The 18,797-nt window shown below is 41.0% G+C and overlaps 1 protein-coding gene across 1 annotated transcript in view; it reads left to right on the forward strand.

The window, feature by feature from the left end:
- The window catches only part of adgra2 (adhesion G protein-coupled receptor A2), a 38,669-nt gene that overhangs the window by 11,897 nt on the left and 7,975 nt on the right, over positions 1-18,797 (forward strand). Inside the window, exons 2-3 of the mRNA XM_079571006.1 lie at positions 6,350-6,421; positions 18,162-18,233. Of these exons, the coding sequence (XP_079427132.1) occupies positions 6,350-6,421; positions 18,162-18,233 (144 nt within the window). The remainder of the gene's footprint in view (positions 1-6,349; positions 6,422-18,161; positions 18,234-18,797) is intronic.

Genomic DNA, 18,797 nt, shown 5'->3' on the forward strand with positions numbered 1-18,797 from the left:
TGCGTACTGTAATCAAACTTATAGACGGTCCAAGCATTTTTTTTTGATCAGGCAGTATTATATGTTTGCATTTTGCTGGTTCTTACCCAAACAGTCCATTTAATGTTCACTGCATGCCCTTTTTCTCAACAACATCACAATCCAAATGTGATTCTTTCCACTAATTTGTTCAGTGTGTGACAAAAATAATACTTGACTTTGTAGCTCTTTGCATGTGACGTGAAACTGTGTGGTAATGCGTAAAGTAACGTCTTCAAATCAATTCAACCTGGCGTTTGGGTGAAGTGAACCATCTTGGAAAACCTGCTAACAGCCAAGCTACAAATTAAAGGCCTTTTTAATCCATCTTTTCTGGTTACACCACAATATTTAGTTGATCCAATACGTCGGCCCTCATTACCTCCAGTGTGATGTGTACACAGAGAGAAATGTTGCCATGTCCACTTTAGTTTTCCACAATGAACTGCCAGTGTGTTTGAAACACAACCCTGGGAAAGTAAATGGGAGAGGAGAAAGGGAAAATACAATAAAAACATGGTGAAACGCATTTTGCTCCACCTCAGAAAACCGTTTGCTTTTAGCGCTGTTAAAAATCTTATCTGGACTAAACTGGGAGTATAGCAGCACAAGAGAATGGTCATGGTCTAAAATCCTGAGATCAACGATGAAAACAATCAACAGCAACTTTCTTCTTTACTGTGGCAAATCCAGATGTATTATGTAGGGCAAAAGTAGTCACTCAGCTGTGTATAGGCCTACTCTAAGAAAGTGAAAATGCTCCATGCTGTACCTCAGTTTAGGAATCACTGCCAGAGCACAAATGGCTGTATTGTAAAGTATGAAGAGGATAATCATGTTACTGATTTAATTACCTAAAATTCTCCAAGGGCCTTTTCTCTTATTGACTGCTTGAGACCAAAACGCGCGTCACAGAGCCAGCATGCTAATTAAACTCGACTTAATTCAATAATGACGTTTTGAAACCCTCTTAAAGTTCCCTTAATGCCCCTTGGAGCTAGTGGATTTATGGCACGTTACCAATCTCTTTCAAGGGTGCTTGAGTTTCCCCTCCCGTGTGGTCCTTATGTGTTAAAGACCTATTCGAAGGTAAATGATGTTTACACAGTGGGTGCCCGGTTTGTTTTGACTCTGGTCATTACACCCAACCTGCGCCTTTTTGTCTGCGCCTCTGGCCTTTCATTGGCTCCATGGTCAAGGAGGGATTAGCGTTGTGGAGTTTGTACGTTGTGTGGTTCCTAGATATGACAAATTTAACCGGTTAACCCCCACCTTAACCAAGCACATTTTCACCAGTGCGGCATTACCCAAATATAAAAGCTTCTTGGGGAAAAAAATGGTCAAATCGTCGAAAAAGTGACAAAAAAGCATTTGAAAAGGGACAAAAATGTAACAAAAGAGCAACAAAAAAGTGACAAAAATTGAATGAAAAAGTGACAAAAATATGATGAAAACTCAACAAAAAAGCGACAAAAATCTGACAATAAAGTGACAAAAATTTAACAAAAGTGCAACAGAATAGTGACAAAATGTGATGAAAAAGTGATGAAAAAGTGACAAGAATATGATGAAAACTCAACAAAAAATGTGACAAAAATGTGACAAAAATGTGACAAAAGAGCCACAAAAAAGTGACATAATGTGACGAAAAAGTGACAAAAATATGAAGAGAACTCAACAAAAAAGCAACAAAAATCTGACCAAAAAAAAGTGCCAAAAATGTAACAAAAGAGCCACAATAGAGGAACAGAATAGTGACAAAATGTGATGAAAAACCCCACAAAAGAGCAACCAAAAAAGTGACAAAAATGTGGCGAAAACCTAGATTTAGGTAAAGCCAAACTGGAGAAAAGGTGGGGGTTAGAGAAGAGGTTAAGCACTAGGTTCACCTTTCTGTAAATATGATTAATGAGACATGTTCTACAATGTTGCAATCAGGAAGCTAATGTGCTATCAGTAGTCATCTTTTTACGTTCCTACACACTTTATATGTCACTAAATGCTCCATGTCTGTGAAATCATATTTTTCTGATTCCTGCCCCATAATGTCAGGGCGTAACAGAGCATTTCCTGCGTGTTTTCCACCATGAATATCACAGATGCTGCTGTGACCACTTGAGAGGTGCTGCTGCTTGTATGTGCATTCTGTTGACTGTCTCTGCATCTGTTTGTGTTTGTTTTAATGTGCGAGTGCACTAACAGCTGCGCCACCGTGCCCCACCCAATCGCTAATGGCTTTTAAGGCGCAGGGAATACGTCATCCACACAGTTCTTATTAGTATTAGTATCCTGAATAAAAACACTTTGAAGTCACAACATTGCTCATCTTGAAAGTAGTTACTGACACCCAGGCCTTTCCAGTAGAAACACTAACTGTCGTCAAATACAAATCAGTCAGAGGGAAAAGTGGAAGTCAAAAGTGAATAGGGTGCGTAATGTGCTGCTAAGGCCTTGTGTCAAAGTTTCTGTGGCTTTGGGAAGCAAATTGAGCAAACCAACAAAGTGAGTGCCATCACGCAGGGAGGAGCTGCTGTGGTCTTGAGTCAAGTCAGCCAAAGGAGCTCTAGACTTTATCATGAATAATGTTATTAAGCAACGCACTGTCGTATTTGACTATAACGATATTCTGTATATTCCTCCTATGGAACCAGCTGCCTCTGAACTCTTCATTGTTATTATTATTTCCTTGTTTAATCAGGACAGCGCATGTCAACACGCAACTCGGGGGTTGATGGCTTTTAATAACTTATTACTAATATATAATTCAAAATGGTCTGTATCTAAGCACAGTTGACGTCATGCCTCGTGTGAGTGACCCAGTGTGACCGCTCTAATGGTGTCTGTCTGCTCTTCCCATATGACCCTGTCTTTTGATGCACATTTAAATGAATTACATGAGCTGGCTTGCTGGGATCCTGGAGCCCGACATGTGGCCCTGTTTTTTTTTTTTTTTTCCCATTGATGAGATGGATTCAATTAGCCCGTGCTGTGTCTTAGAGGCTCTTTGTGGTCTGAAAGGGTTAAGCGAATGAGAGATGCTAAATGTGGCTAACGCACATACTGCCCATATATAGGGCTAGTGTCTGGAGTGAATTAATACAGTGTCATGCCAAAGAGTACAACAGATTGTCACTCTAGAAATAACAACGAGCCAGTCTGCAATCTGACCTGGAATAAGGAGTTCAAAGAAGCAACTGGGATAATATAGCAATGACATTATTGTTTAGACCACATACATCAGTGGATGGAGTGTTGTACAAGGCTTTCCAATGCTTTAGCAGTGTAAACATGATGTAGAAATGCGCTTTTGTTTTTGGGCTAATGGTCATCTGTGAAGTGCTCTTAGTGAAAACCCTTGACCTCTGGAAACTGGCCTCAGCATAAACGGCTAATTGGCTGGGTTTCCTGTTTGGCCTGATGGGAATCGACAAACTATTTCTGTCTGTTTACGGAGCTCCCTGTGCATGGTTGTACTTTCTGTATTGTTTTCAACATGAAGAAAGAACAATGCTTATGTTTAGTGGTCAGCCGCTGCAACATCACTGTACTCTGGGAAATAATTTACAAACTCGAACTTTGTTTTCTCAAGACTGCACATTTTTCTTTTTCAGATTGTTTGTTGTGTTGAAGTTGAGTCCAGCCACCAGGAGTCACAAGAACTCTTTATGCCAGTCTAAAATGGAGAGGGTGATCTTGGGTTAGGCGGGGCATCTGGCATAGAATCAATAATATATCGTACCATTCTTTGCTTATTTGCATACATAATGAACATTGCATTTGCAAAAAGGCTGACTTTAAACCTTTAAATCTTTATGTTTCCAATGGGACAAGAAAGGAAAGAGGATTAAAATAGATAATATCTTTGAATACAATTTGTTCTCGGCCTAATGTCACAGCAGCCAGTTGTAGTTGCATTAGTGCTTAATGAACTCATCTGCCTGTACTGTTTTATTGTTGCCAGTTGTGACTTTTCCTCTCTGCTTTGAATTATTGAAGCGGTTCAGAATTTTCGTCACTTTCATCTCGGGCCTGTATCTGGTTATGGGACACTCTGAGCCCGGAGTGAGGGCGAGACCTTAGGGACTGGAGTCAGAGGTTCAAACCAGGGCTAAACACGAGAGAGACATGATCACTAAAGCTGCAAACATCTCGAATTGGTATTGGTTGTTTCTTTTCACTGGTGCAGGGTGGTGATTTGTGAACATGAACACTTTTTGAACATTACATCCACTGTTTCATTTGCATACGGCGTTCATGGGAAGTGTTGAGTCCATTTTAGTGCACTATTTGGTAAGATTATTGTTGTATACACAGCTCTGTTACAACAGTGTTTCCCAACCAGGGGTTCAGGGGGTACTTGAGCACTTAGCAGGAACTTGGAAGGATTCCAGATTAAAAAAGAAAGTGAAGCTGAATACAGTTTCTAATTTAATAGGAACGCTTGTTTTACAGTAATTACCATATTTTCCGGAGTATGAGACACCCTTTTTTGGGTTCGACTTATACTCAGGTGCGACTTATGTATCAAAATATATAATTTCACATGTTCATTATTATCACATTGACAGCCACTAGAGGGCGCGCTATGCTTGTGTACTCGCAGGCTAAAAGCTAGATGGCCACAGCGTGAGAAACGAGTTTGCAAATGGGTGCTTGAACAATTGCGAAGAGGCTTGTCAAGAGTCCACTGCGTGGCTGGTGCGACTTATACTCCAGAGCGACTTATAGTGTTTTTCACTAAAAGGTTTGATTTTGAGAGTATTTTAGCTTCATTCTCACAACACACCATTAAATGCTGATTAATCTTTGTAAATTTATTATAATATTGCCAAGATCCTCGAGGTGAGGGGCACTCGGACTATAAATGAATGACTCAAGAGGTACACGAGACACAAAAGGTTGGGAACCACTGTGTTACGGCGTACTGAACATAACATAATGGGCCAATTGTAACTTTCAAACTTCTTTAAGGATATTTTCTGTAACTGAAGTTGACGATGTGCTTGCAGTGACACATCAGTTGTTCTTTACATGTAAATGAATGGTGAAAGGTTGCAAATATATTGCCTGAAGAGGATCTGGTTCCTGGACTATACAGACCTTGTCCCGACTACCTCTTGCACTTTTGTACCATTGATCAAAATCTGAAAACCTGCTTCTTACAAAAGTGAATTGTAAGATGTGTTGAAACTACACAGTATGTTCACTATCTCCATCTATTTGGCTAGCTGCCTTAATTATGTTAACGGACGTGGTCTGATTTCAATTACTGCCATTATCAGTGGAGCAGGTCCCACATCTTGATTACAGCTCTGTAGATAAAAACAAATCCAGCTTCTAATTTTAGCACATAGGAACTGACTGTGCTCTGTCCCAAACAACACTTACTGATGGATCAATTTAAACAGTTTTCTGGTCTTCTTATCAGGATTGTGAGTTAGTTGCAGTAGTAACTTGTCCCTGTGTACAGTGTACTGTGAGTGTTTGATTAGATCTGAGCTGGAGGCAAAGAGCTGTAGAGTTTTTATGGATGTGGCAGGAAACAGGAGGGCGACTGCCGCTGCAGAATCTGTAAATCTCACAGTCAGCTCCCTCGACAAAAGGCACACACGCTGGATTAAAAACGCACTTAATAAACAACCCATTTGTCTGAACGCGGTAAGACGAGGAGAGTGGGTGGGGAGAGAGAGAAAGAAAGAAAGAAAGAAAGAAAACATAGATAGACAGATAGATAGATAGATAGATAGATAGATAGATAGATAGATAGATAGATAGATAGATAGATAGATAGATAGATAGAAAGATAGATAGATAGATAGATAGATAGATAGATAGATAGATAGATAGATAGATAGATAGATAGATACACACATACATACATACATACATACATACATACATACATACATACATACATACATACATACATACATACATACATACATACATACATACATAGAGCCAAAGTACAAAAACCTTAAACAGCCTGGAGTCGTACCATCCCAAAGTATATAGGATCGACTGATGGACATCTCCCACGTTTTGCCGCTAAGCGTTTGAAGTGAAAAGTCGCCCCTTTGATGTAAATAGCATCTAAAATGATTATGGTGATTACCCCTTGTCCCTGAAACGACAGATTCCCGCCCGTCTTTAGCATTAATTGAAAACATCTTACTCTAATGTCTGTGGAAATGCTAATCTGATGTTGTGAGCTGCAGTGCCCTTATCTTGCCATGTAACCCTCGGCTGTGTTGGATCAATGCAATATGTTTATATGTTTCCTATCATAAGTGAATGTTTAATAAAATTACTGTTTGTTCTTTCTTCACAGCGTCTTAAGTCACAACAAAATCCGAGTTCTGAGGAATGGATCGTTCATTGGACTTTCCTCTCTGGAAAAGCTGTGAGTAACTTAACTTTTCATGTATCTTGTGAACATGCTCTTATTCTTCTACGTTTTACCTCAGTGTCCATATCAAGGTATATAGTGGCAGTATGTGGGAAGTTGTGGAAACAATCTCTTGTGAACATGCGCTTATTCTTCTACGTTTTACCTCAGTGTCCATTTCAAGGTATATAGTGGCAGTATGTGGGAAATTGTGGAAACAATAGTTTTGGCTGTCATACTGGTGCTATTGTTGGCCTGTATTAATGTTAGTATAAAGTATGCTAGCACTAACAGTTGTAATTTCCTTCTTTAATTAAAAGTTTTGACAGAATTTTGAAGCTTCAGGGTTTTTGTTCGAAACAAAGACAATCCCCACCTCAGACTCTTTTCCAGTGGGAGGAGGATCCTCTCAGACTGGCATCACAGGCTGATGTTGAAAAGGTCACATAATTAGACCTCAGTGCTTCATTATAGGTGAGCTGCTCTCACCAGGACAAGATAAGCTGCTTTCAACAGTTGCCAACAGCCAAATGCAATAAGGCAAGTGAAGTATCAGCAGCAGAAAGGAGTTACTGCAAGAAGAGCAATTTTTATAGATGTATTACTTGGCAAGGTAATGGTTAAGATACTAAAAATGTATTATAGGTGTATTATATGTACAGCCAACCCTGGGGCACACTTGTGTCTTACCCAAAGACGCAACAAAAGTATAATGGATAGAGATTTGTGAGCAAACACTCTACCACTGAGCACTGAGTCACCGCCTGTTCATTTCTCCAAACAGTATAACTCTTTTAACTTTATTGCAAATATGAGTAACAGATTTATTCAAATACTGACCTTGCTGGAATGGCTGACACTGTTATATTGTCAGCAGTGATCAACTTGCACCTAATGCGATAGATGTTTGCACTAAGCCAGAATCGAGTCAGTGCACATCGGCAGGGTTTGGCCCTCAGACATACTTTTTGTTGTTTTAAGGCTGTAGTGGTATTGAGGGGGCGGCGTGCTGCTGCTGGGATATTGGTTCCACATGCCACTTAGAGCTGCCACCCATGACGCTAATGAGCTTCTCCAAAAAAGTGTTGGAAAAATATGGTAATTTGCTGCCATTGTTAAACCTCCTTGAGCACACCTACTGGAGCTCGCACCAGACACGCCAGATGAAAACAATAGCGGAGTTGCTGAGACGACTGTTTCATCCACTTTACTGTATCCCGTCAATGTAAAAAGTGAAACAGTTAAGGGTCAAATTCTCCACTAAATATGTTGCACCCCGCTGTAGTAAACACAGGAAAATGGCTGTTGAGTGGAAAGTGTTTAGCCTAAAGTCAATCTGTTGAAGATGTCGAAGTCTTTGATGTAAAAAGAGCTTGTTTTTGTATGTGTGGACATGGTTCCCCATAGAGCCACAGAGAAGGGGTTTCTGGGTAACGTGAGACCGTCCACTAACAAGGCTTTTTACCTGGAGCGGTGGTAAACCTGGCAGGGGGGCTCCAAATGATGGAGGTTTTCTACGGTCTCATAAGCAGTGAGTTAGAAGCAGTTTTATTGGAGAAACAGTTGTTTACTTAAAGGAAAAGCGGCATTGTGCCTGCACATCTACTGCATAATTTGTTTTCACAGCTCATTCTGACCACTTTTATCCATCCACAACTTATAATTACTTCTGTGCTCATGGGGAAAATGTTTTAAATGTTTTACATGACACACTGACTTGAGAGTGATGATGTTTTATAACTTGAAGTGCATCAGTATGTTAGAAGTTGTAAGATTATAAGTAAGCGTGCAAGTAGTAGTCATTTAAAGCAGTAGTTGTGACATCAGGAATTGATGTAGCAGCAATCTTAGTAATAACAATAAATAAGCCTCCTTTTTTCCTGTACATTCTACAAATAATACTGTATTTAAGTCATCATTTTATCCAATCAAGAAATACAAACACTGTATCTCAATAGACGTGGGCCCTTGTTGTGAACCGGCTCCCCTCTTCTCAGACTTTGCTTGCAGTGTGACCTCTCCAGAAGTGAGATTAAAATACATTATAATCTTTCCTAAATGATAATCAAACCCTTTGCTTATCTTCTGATCCCAGTTTTTTAAATTAGCGTGCACTGTTTCGCAATCAAAAGGTGATAGAAGTAACTTGAGTTGCTTTTCATCCAGTCACAGCTTTAGCATAATAAATGGCCCCTAGTTTTAGCTTAGCATTACACCAAGTGAAGTCCCATTAAGTCCTCCATTAGCTCTACCTACACTACTCTACTTAACCTCATTCTCACCTCTTCAGACTCTCTTGCCCGGAAGCTCCATCATTGTTTCCAGCCAGTCGTCTACATGTGCTTGTCATTTTGAGCGGCAGTGCGTGCTCACTCATTTTTTGTGGTCAGTGCTGCAGTCAGGACGTCCCACCAGGGCTCAGTAAACACGCACACGGGACGGGGGTAAACAGTCGCTTGTGCCCTTCTGTGACAGGAGTGTGTTTTGCTTGCGCTGCCTTTTTGACTTAAGATCCGCTGTATCCCAGTTTGCGCCACACGTCTATTCATGGTTCTTTGTGGTTTGATCTTCTGTTGTTAGTGGAATAAAACAGCCGCACACCTCGAGGGTCGAGCCAGACTGTGGAGCAATCTGCATAATGCTCAGTCCTTTCATTGGGACGGCTCTACACAAAGCCACAACTGCCTCCGCAACCTGCCAAACCACCCAAGAGCAGAGGAGCAATTTTAGACATATTTGTGTGTTGCCCGATTACTGGACTACTGTTTTTGTATGGTTTTTCTTAAACCGCAGATTGGAAAAATTATATGTGATTTACATAATGCAGAAGCCCTGCTTGAACCAATACAACAACAGAAAATATCTTCTCCTATTGCCTGGGCTATATTTGCGTATTTATTTGGTCTACTGTACTTATCTGCGTACTCAAATTCTTCTTTTAAACCCAGTTGTTATGACAGTGGCGCAGTTGGCAGAGCAGGTCGTTTCATGATCAGATGGTCAAGACACTTCCCCCCCGTTGCCTCCAGTGTCATGTGTCCATGTCCAGTGCGCACATTGGTGTCTGATTGAAGTTGATGACTGGTTCCTTGCTGTTAAGCGCTTTGGGCCTGAGTGTCTAGCTCTCTCAAAGCAAGAAGGTCCCGTGTTTGAGAAATGGGTCGCGTTCATGTGTGTTGTTTGCCTGTTCTCCCCGTTTGTGTTTACGCCATGCTTCCCAGTTGGCCACACAAACTTCAGGTTATACTGACAAAGATCCTGAGTCAAGATGTGTCTCTGGGTGCTGCACAGGCGCTGGTTGAAGGATGGGTCAAATGCAGAGGACAAATTTCCCTACGGTAACAATGAAGTTGTCCATAGAGCATCGTTTTAGCTCCGTTGTCACCAAAACAAGCTTGTACATAAAAGTGTGGAGCGTGTGTTTCAACAGCTTAATGTTGTATGAGTAATGGAAATAAAAAGTTATTATATACAGAGTCCCAACATTTGTTTGAAGCAGTGTTGTAAACACCATTCAAATTTGGATCTCGTTACAGTTTCCATTGTTTGGACTGAAACACCAGAAGAATTACCCCGCCTGCTAACTTCACACATTTCACACTCACCTTATTGGGGCACCTCACCTCTTTTTGACGAGAGCTGCAGTTGGCAAACCCTCTAATGAGCGGGGACCTTTATGAGTTGTGGACAGATCCCAGCGGCTTGTCTCGAGCTGATTTGAGGCGAGGTAATGAGAATAATGAGCGATGAGGGCCCGGGACAGGCTCTGGCTCCTGTCCAAGCTGGAAGGGCCCCCACTGCCCCACAGGACACGGGACACGCAGGCAGGCAGTAGGGAGGGGTACAAGGGGCCTTCATTGCAGGTTGGTGGACCTCAAGAGTGCGACAGGGGGAGGCAGTGACTAGTGATGGATGAGGAAGCAGCAGGGTGCAGGTGTATATATATATAGACCAGAGCAGTAACGTGGTCTAGACTGTCCCAGGACAGAGGTGCTGTCAGTAGACATGATAAACTCAGTCTTTATGTGGTACTTAAACATCTTTAAGCACCTAAAGTTAGGGCTATGGTTAAGGTTAATATATACTTTATTGTCCCCATAGGGAATTTTGTCCTCTGCATTTGACCCATCTTTCGATGCTCCTGGGGCAACCCATAAGGAGCAGTGGGCGACGCCGGTGCCGTGCCCGAGGACCCATCTCCGGATGTGTAGCCAGGCTGATGGTCAGAATCACCTGGCTGGATGATTCACCTATTGTACATGTTTTTAGCGGTATGGGGAAACTGGAGTACCCGGAGTAAACGCAGGGTAGTGGGAAGGGAAGTGTCTTGCCTAAGGAAGGACACAATCACTCTAGTGGGAGGTGGGATCAAACCACCAACTTTTGGATGAATGGATGAATGCTCTATAACAGAGCTGCATACAGCTCATATAGAAACTGATTTATTCCATGTTAGTCCGAGACGCTTTCAAATGTGCTATTTTTATTCCAGATTGAAAGGTACGCAACTCTATGATGGATTATGGGTGATTGAAGCCTAAAACATGGCTTACTATTGCACTGTACTGCAGTACAATTTTCTTTTGTGTAATGAATTGTGTGTAATAAAAATTATTAGGACTATGTTGATTTGGGTTTGAAAAACCTTAATCCAAAAGGCACATTGAATGTGAATGCGTTTTTTGATGTGTTCAACATTTTTTATGGTTAATATTGGTAAAAGATATGTTTCTCTTTGCTTTAAGCCCACTCTAATGAAGGTTGTTTATTTATATAAAAACTGCAGTATTTATGAATTATGCTTAGAGAGGAAATGATAATGGCATGATAATATACACATGCTTTATCTTTGGTCTAAAATAACTTTGCAGTTGCCTGATGATATGTTATTACAAAAGCAGAGGAAGGCGCAAGAAAACAAGCCTTAAATTCGCTTTTGCCATTCGCAGCAACTGGGGTTAGGAAGTGATCCAACTTAAACAACTTTACCATCTGACAGAGGGCGAGTGGAGTCGTGATGGCTAAAGATGGTATGGTGGCTGAGAGAGGGAGGGACCAGCACAGAGGCCTGCAGTTCGTCTTATATAAATGTGATTCAGTGTTTTTCTTAAGGGGAGAACACCATTAGTGATAGCAGGACCTAGACACATTATCCTGATCTGTGGAACAAAGCTGTTGAAACTGGGAAAGGTCCCAGTCACAAATATTAAGTTTATGAAGTCATGTGTTTGCAGAAAGTTATGACCCATGCTGTAATTTGAAAACCTGAATATCTTGAGTATGTAATAGGCTAGGCACAAATACGCCAGCTGTTTTAATACAAAATAGCAATCTAGATGATAAAACTTCCCAATTTCAACATCTGACATTTTGCCACTGAAAATGATTGCATTCACACTGCGCTTTTCAAATAGGTAATAAAATATGTCAAAGTGAAATATTAGGATTTCCATTGAAGTTATTATTATGATGAATGTATCTTTTATACATGTATTCGACTCTCCATCCAAGTGGGTTTATCATAATCAGAGTCATGTACAGCATCTTTTCTTTTTATTATTTTAACCATTCAATATAGTTCCTCCTATCATTTTCACCCACATGTAATATTCAGCCAAGCAATTACAATTTATAATCAACGCAACCCATTTCTGACCCAGTCCTTCCCAAACACAACCACATTAATCTACTCTCACTAAAAAGATGGAGCTCTGTTTTTGTACAAAAAATGTCGATCACAGGCCAGCAGTCATGGCCAACTAATGAGAAAGGTCCCGGGACGTTGAGGGGTGCAGCGGACGAGGAAGGGGTTAATTGCGCTCCGGAGTGGGAACAGAAAAGGGGGGTGCTTGCTGTAGTTGATGGAGTCCAGATGTGTCTCAGATAAACTCAGGGACGAACGGGTGTGTTTGGACTGCAACACTAGCTCACTATGGCTTTGGGGGTTTCTTGAACAAGCAAGCACCCCTCATAAGAATAGAAATGGGATACTTTCACCAAATTATTTATTTCTTCACAATGTCCTGTACCATTTATGGAATTTGCATATTTGGGAGAGTCATGGTGCAGTCGTAAAGTGTTAGAAGACCCTTATGAGTAAGAACTTCGACCATCAGCAGTGATATCAATCAGTACTAATAATGTAACTAATAAAAGCAAGTACTAGTAATAGGAGTCATAATGGTGAATTTTGTTGTAAAGTTGACATTTCATACTTCTACTTTTTCCATTGCTTTTTATTTGAAAACGTCTTTCACCTCTGCGCTACTAGATAAAATATATACAGCTATATATCCTGTGGACCCTTTTACACACTCTGATTTCAATCGAGGTTTGCCGCAAAGGAACTTGAGCTTTCTCCAGTGCTGCTCCCCCAACTTCCTTCTTCTGCTTTATGTTTGCATCTCTGCCCCCTGTCCCTCCCCCTGCCCACTGCTGCACGCTGTAGTCCACCTACTGGCTACAAGTCCATCAGCTCACACTAGCCCCATTCATAAATGCAACATCTGCTGAGTGTGCTCGTGCAAAACGTGCGCCCTTTTCCTCTATTAAAAAACGACAAGTACTTTTACAGTATTTTTAAACACTATTCGGGTTAAAATAATAGAAATGTGTGATGTATGTCCCTTTGGTCCAAAAAACGGACGCAGTAGCATAGCTTTGTGGTCGCTGAGTTTTCCTTGGCGGAGTAATACACAGATCTATTACAGTATATAATCAACCAAGGGAATTATACACTTGAAAGAGAAGTGTGGCATTAACTACTTCTAACTCACAGTTCAAGGTCTCATTGTGCCGTGTCACTGGCGGGGTTTACGACTTTGAAATGATCGCTCGTGTGTGGAAGAGAAAGTAAGATCGTCATCTGTAGCCGCCAATATAATCACTCAAGGAAGCGCAAAGACAAGAATCCTTGAGTAATTATGAAGACGAGACATCAGTGAAGCATGCTTTGAGACCCTGTGTCTGATTATGTTTGTTTACGAACAGTGAAAAAGGGAGCACACATTTCCAACATCCCAATTATTCACAGGGAAGAGTTTAAGCACACAACTCAGAGGGAGATTTACTGTCACCGTATCAACAACAAACAGCCTGCTATAGTTCACAATCACTTAAAAGGATATCGGGTCTTTAATGATTTTTGCAAAGAAAAAAAATGTGGTATGAAATTTAAGTACTGTAGCCTAAAAGAAGTAGTAAATGTTAACCCCGTGCCCCCCTCTGTGCATGGACAAATTGGTCACATGTTATCAGATAAATGCAGGGAAAGGTATAGGTTAGATGTGCAATCAGACAGGAACCCAACGTAAAAAATAATCTCGGGAATCGGCAGTAAAAGCAGGAAATTAGAAGAAAAACAAGAGCGCCGTGGATCCCGGTTTCCTGTTTTGGGGGAAGGCCGCAGAAGTAAGTTACAGAGCCCCCATTGTGAGCGAGTGTTGAAGAGGGAGGTGGGGTCTGAGAGGCCGTATGCAGGGACGACATGCTCGGAGCTCCATCTAAAAAAAAACAAAAAAACACCTGCCCTCCCCATCCTGCGCCGACCGGGGAAAGCAAGGTAGTAAAAAAAAAAAAAGAAAAAGGAGAAAAAGGAAACTGTAAAAATAAACGAGCGAGGGCCTCTGGAGATGGAGTGCAGACAGGAAATGACACGCGGCGCAAAAATGGCTGACCTTTGGCAAGAAACCATTGTGCCAACGAACGTACCTCAACATAAGGCGGTGGTTTTCAAAATGTGTTCACGAGGACTTTTACTTTTCCATAGTAGTTTGTGTAGATCAGAGATCAGTTGTCCGTGTTTAGTTATATCTGGGCTGGTTCTTGTGTAGACTTCTTTGGTGCTTGTTTAGTCTTAACCGACTCTAGGCCCGTGCCTCATTTGAAAGCTAAGACCTACAAAACCGATATAAACGGATATTTTTCCTCGCATTGTTGCTGTGTCGTTAGTTTTTCCACGTTCTTTTTCATCTTATTTTCCCCGTTTCTTGTTGCTCTTTCATTGCTTTTTTTATGGTGTTTTCGTCACAATTTTGTCACTTTCTTATCTGAGTTTTTGTTACTTTTTTGCTACACTTTCATGTTGCTGTTTTACCACATTTTTTGTTGTTGTTGCTCCTTTGTCACTTGCTCTTTAGTGGCTTTTTGTCAGTTTTTTGTTCTACTTCCATCGTGTTCAGGTGGGGGTTAAGAGGTTAAAGATGTTATTCTGTTTGTAAATGACCTATAACCTACTTCATTTACCTCTGCATAAAAATACATACCTGTTTATTTCTGAATGTGGCCACGGATTAGGTCAGTTCCATTATAGCACAGCGAGTACAATGTCTAGGAAGAGGAAATTCCTGATCCCAGTGCAGTGATAATAAGAGGCCTTTCCCTTTGCTTCAGTTGCGTTCCCAGCTCTTTCTCTTTAAACAATGTGAGTGCAGCTCCCTCTCACTCCTCCGCGTCTGGACTGCTTCACACTCATGTCTTCAATATGACCCCTGCTCTCAATGGCCCATGGCTGCACAAATGGGGCCCAAGATGCTCATCCATCCCAAAAGAGAGGTTGCTCTGTAGTGTTAAACCAAATAGCAACAAACAGTGGGACAGTGGACCGGGGGTCAAATGTTGCAAAAAGCACTGTTTCATCAGAGGCCATTCGCTCAATTGTGACGCTCGGTAATGGGGTGAGACTATGGTCAGTGCTTCAAAAATAGCTAGATGTAGGGAAGAGAGAGCATATAAGTAATATTATATAAAACAGGAATTTAGTATCTTTATTAGGGTCATTTGGCTGAAAGGTTCCCAAGCTCCACCAGATAGAATCACTGTATTAAATGACACTGTTCTCAGTGATTTATTTCATATTATTAAGTTTTTGGGGTCTTTTTTTTAGTAACCCTCTTAACCCCCCACCTTAACGCACCATTACTCAAAGCTTTGATTGGAGATCACAGATTATATGCCAGTGTGACGCCTGATTTGAAAGCTAAGATCTACAAAACTGTTCAAAGATTTTTCCCTGATTTTTTTGTTGTATTTATGAAGCTTTTTCTTTGCTTTTTTATAACATTTTTCTCGCTTTATGGTCGTGTTTTTGACATTTTTTTTTGTAATGCTGAAGGGGAGAAAAACATGTCCGGTTTAGTTGGGGGTTAAGAGGTTAACTGTTGACATTAAATGCATTCATACTCTTTCTGTATACGATTTTTTTTCCACTGGTCTCTGATACTGTATTTTCATGGCTCTTGCTGACAGCTATTGTAGTCAATATTGAAGCTGTGATATTGCTGTCAGGGCTCTGTGCCCGAGAGCCTACTTAAACGATCCTTCTGTAATCCCAGTTTTACACACACTCTGTTCTGGGGTGACTGGAGAGAAGACTGGTGACAGGACAGGTCTAAACACATTCCCCAGATAAGTGATATTGTAGGGACTGTATCAAAAGTAGCACCTCTCTGAGATTAGTTTATGACCTTGTAGCCTGCAAAACAAGAACTGGAAACACACTTTTTTGTTGTTTCACTTTGAATATGTTGAATAAACATGTAGTGGTGGTAAGAAAGTATGTTTTGATAGCATAATGTTTGGTAAAAGTATGGACTAATACAAGAAAGACTTTCACCCTCATTTCTTTTGCGGTTGTAGTATTTAAACTGAGTAACCTTAATAAATCCTTTCCGTAGTCTCTCTGGGGGTAATTCAAGTGTCAATTCCGATGATTGGGGGTCTTTCATATCCCCCTGGTGTCACTGGCCAGAAAACCACATTTGCAGATTTTCCTGAACCGGGTCGGAACCACCAATACACACTAATGGAATCACGGGAAATCAACGGGAAAAGCTAACTGCTAGCGCCACTTTAGCAGTATTTACAGCCAAGTTTGAGTGAAAAAAAACTGGATGTACAAAATCCCTCTCTGCCTTTGTCTTTTCTGTCAGCGTACTATTTACTCTTACGGACAATTAATGAGAAAAAACCTACTGCTTAGTACTAAGTAACTCATGCCCCTAGAGGCCATGAGCACCACTGCAGGTGTTGTAGCATGTTACGTTTTGTTACTCATTAATTGTCCCTGAGAGTAAATACTACACACTGACAGAAAAGACAATGGGAGAGAGGGATATTGTACATTGTGCCACAACTCAATGACACAATGGAGATATAAAAAAAATAAAAATAAAAAAAAAATAAAAAAAACTACTCACACTTGGCTGTAAACACTGCTTACGTGGCACTAGTCCACAGTTAGCTTTGCCCATTAGCCTGTTAGCTTCTTCTTCGTAATTCTACTAGTGTGTATTGGGGCCTCCGACCTGTAGGCAGGAAAGCCGCAATTGTGGTTTTCTGGCCAAAGACACCAGGGGGAGATGAAAGACCCCCCAATCATCCCATCAACACTTGTATTACCCCCAGAGGGACTACGGAAAGGATTTATTAAGATAAACAAGTTACTATGTACTGCTTTAAAAAAAAATAATAATAATGAAACCTTGAGTTAGTAATTCATTTGCATACAATAAGTAAGTGAGTATTTCTCTCTTAAGACAGGCACCCCTGATTTGATCACGTGGCCTTGATAGTGAGTGCCAATACTGTCCACAGGAGTCTAGCCCAGTTACAGCAGACGTGTTGATCCCTGAGTTTAGCCGCAGACAGGAGGGGCGTGTGGCCATCGCCGAGAGGAAACGTGGGCCGGTCCTGCTCAGGACACTAATGAGTCCTGGGACACACAAACTGGAAATGGGCTCATTGTTCGCACCTCCGCCCCATCAACAAAAACTATTGAGCTACTAACACAGAGGAGTTTACACATTTTCTCATTTACTACAGGACAGATATGCGCACACATCGGACCCATTCAATTGTATCAGAGGATATGTTTACCCAAGTGCTTTACTTGATCATTTATGAATTATTTCGGAGGAGATGATCTACTGTCAGTTGCTTTTTCCACTTTAAAGTCACTACCTGTACTTATGTGGATGAATAGAACTAGTCAAGTCAAATTCTTACTACAATAGCCTATACATCATTTCTGAGTCTGTGCTAGTGGTGGTCATTTTTAAGTTAGTTTTAAGTTACTATTAGAAGTTTAGAAGTAGTATGGTGCAATAAAGCAGTAGTATAGAGGCAATAGCGCATGAATAAAGTTGAAGTTATGAAAAATGTCACAAATCATACTATCCCTGGTCCATAGGACAACCTTGAGCCAGCAGGTCTAGCTTCCTAACCTTCATCTTTCCAAACCAAAATGCTCTTTGTGGGAGAGCCTGGCCCAAACCACTAAACTTCTGACTGGAATCCATTTTCTAAAACAATTTTCCTGGCCCCAGTGTGATCAAAATAGCTCTCGTTTTGGAATGTAGACAAGACAATGGTTACGAGATGCTTGAGGTCGGACACGGTGTGACACAGCGGAGTTGGGAGCGCTGTTGACGGATTATTTTGGTGGAAAAAACGAGGAGCAGAAAGTCCCTTGAGGTTTGGCCTACCACAGTGGCATCCTGAGCAGAGCAATGAGAGAAATGTGGCCTTTCGGCTGTTAATGTTAATGCTAGTTAGCTTCTGGAAGGAAATCCGCTTTCCTGACTGGACCTGTAGATAACTCTCACTCCACTTATCCGCTATAACCTTTCTTTTCCCACCTGGGCAATGAAACTTGGAAGGAAAACGGACAAAAGAAGGGAAAAAAGAAGGGATTTGTGTGTTGCCTTTACATCACTTTCTAATGCATTGTCTCACTGACCTAATATTTTCTCTGCAGGGACCTCAAGCACAACTTAATCAGCTCCATCATGCCGGGCGCGTTCCAAGGCTTGACCGAGCTGCGGAAACTGTAAGTCACTCAGCACTGCATGCTTTTTGTGGTTATTTATGTATTAAAATGTGTGTAGGGAACATGTAACAAAGCCTGCAGGATGTAGCACTTGACAGGCATTTTCGGAGGACGTGGTAGTAGTTTTCAAAGTTGTCAACTGGATTGGTTTGCTTGAGTTGACATTTCTACTCTTCTACAAAGGCAGATTAATATGAATAACAACTGTTCCCTGCATTTTCCTTCTGAACCATAGATGAAAACTCTTAACTGCCACCTGAACCGAGCGCATTTTCTCTGGTTTGGCTTCACCCGAATCTAAAAGCTTCTTGAAAAAAGTGTCAAAATGGCAACAAAAATGAGACGAAAACAAGCATAAGAAAGGCCACAAAAGAGCAACAGAAAAGTGACTAAAAGTGACAAAAATGTGTGACAAAAACACAACAAAAAAGCATTTAAATTTAAAGGCAAAAAAAGTGACAAAGCGGCAACAATGCGTGGAAAAAGATCAGTTTATCAGTTTATCAGTTTGCAGGTCTTAGCTTTCAAATAAGGCATTACACAGGCCGTAAACCTTTAGATTGT

The sequence above is a fragment of the Gobius niger genome, assembly GCF_951799975.1.
Source record: "Gobius niger genome assembly, chromosome: 1".
In the NCBI taxonomy this organism is placed as follows: Eukaryota; Metazoa; Chordata; class Actinopteri; order Gobiiformes; family Gobiidae; genus Gobius; species Gobius niger.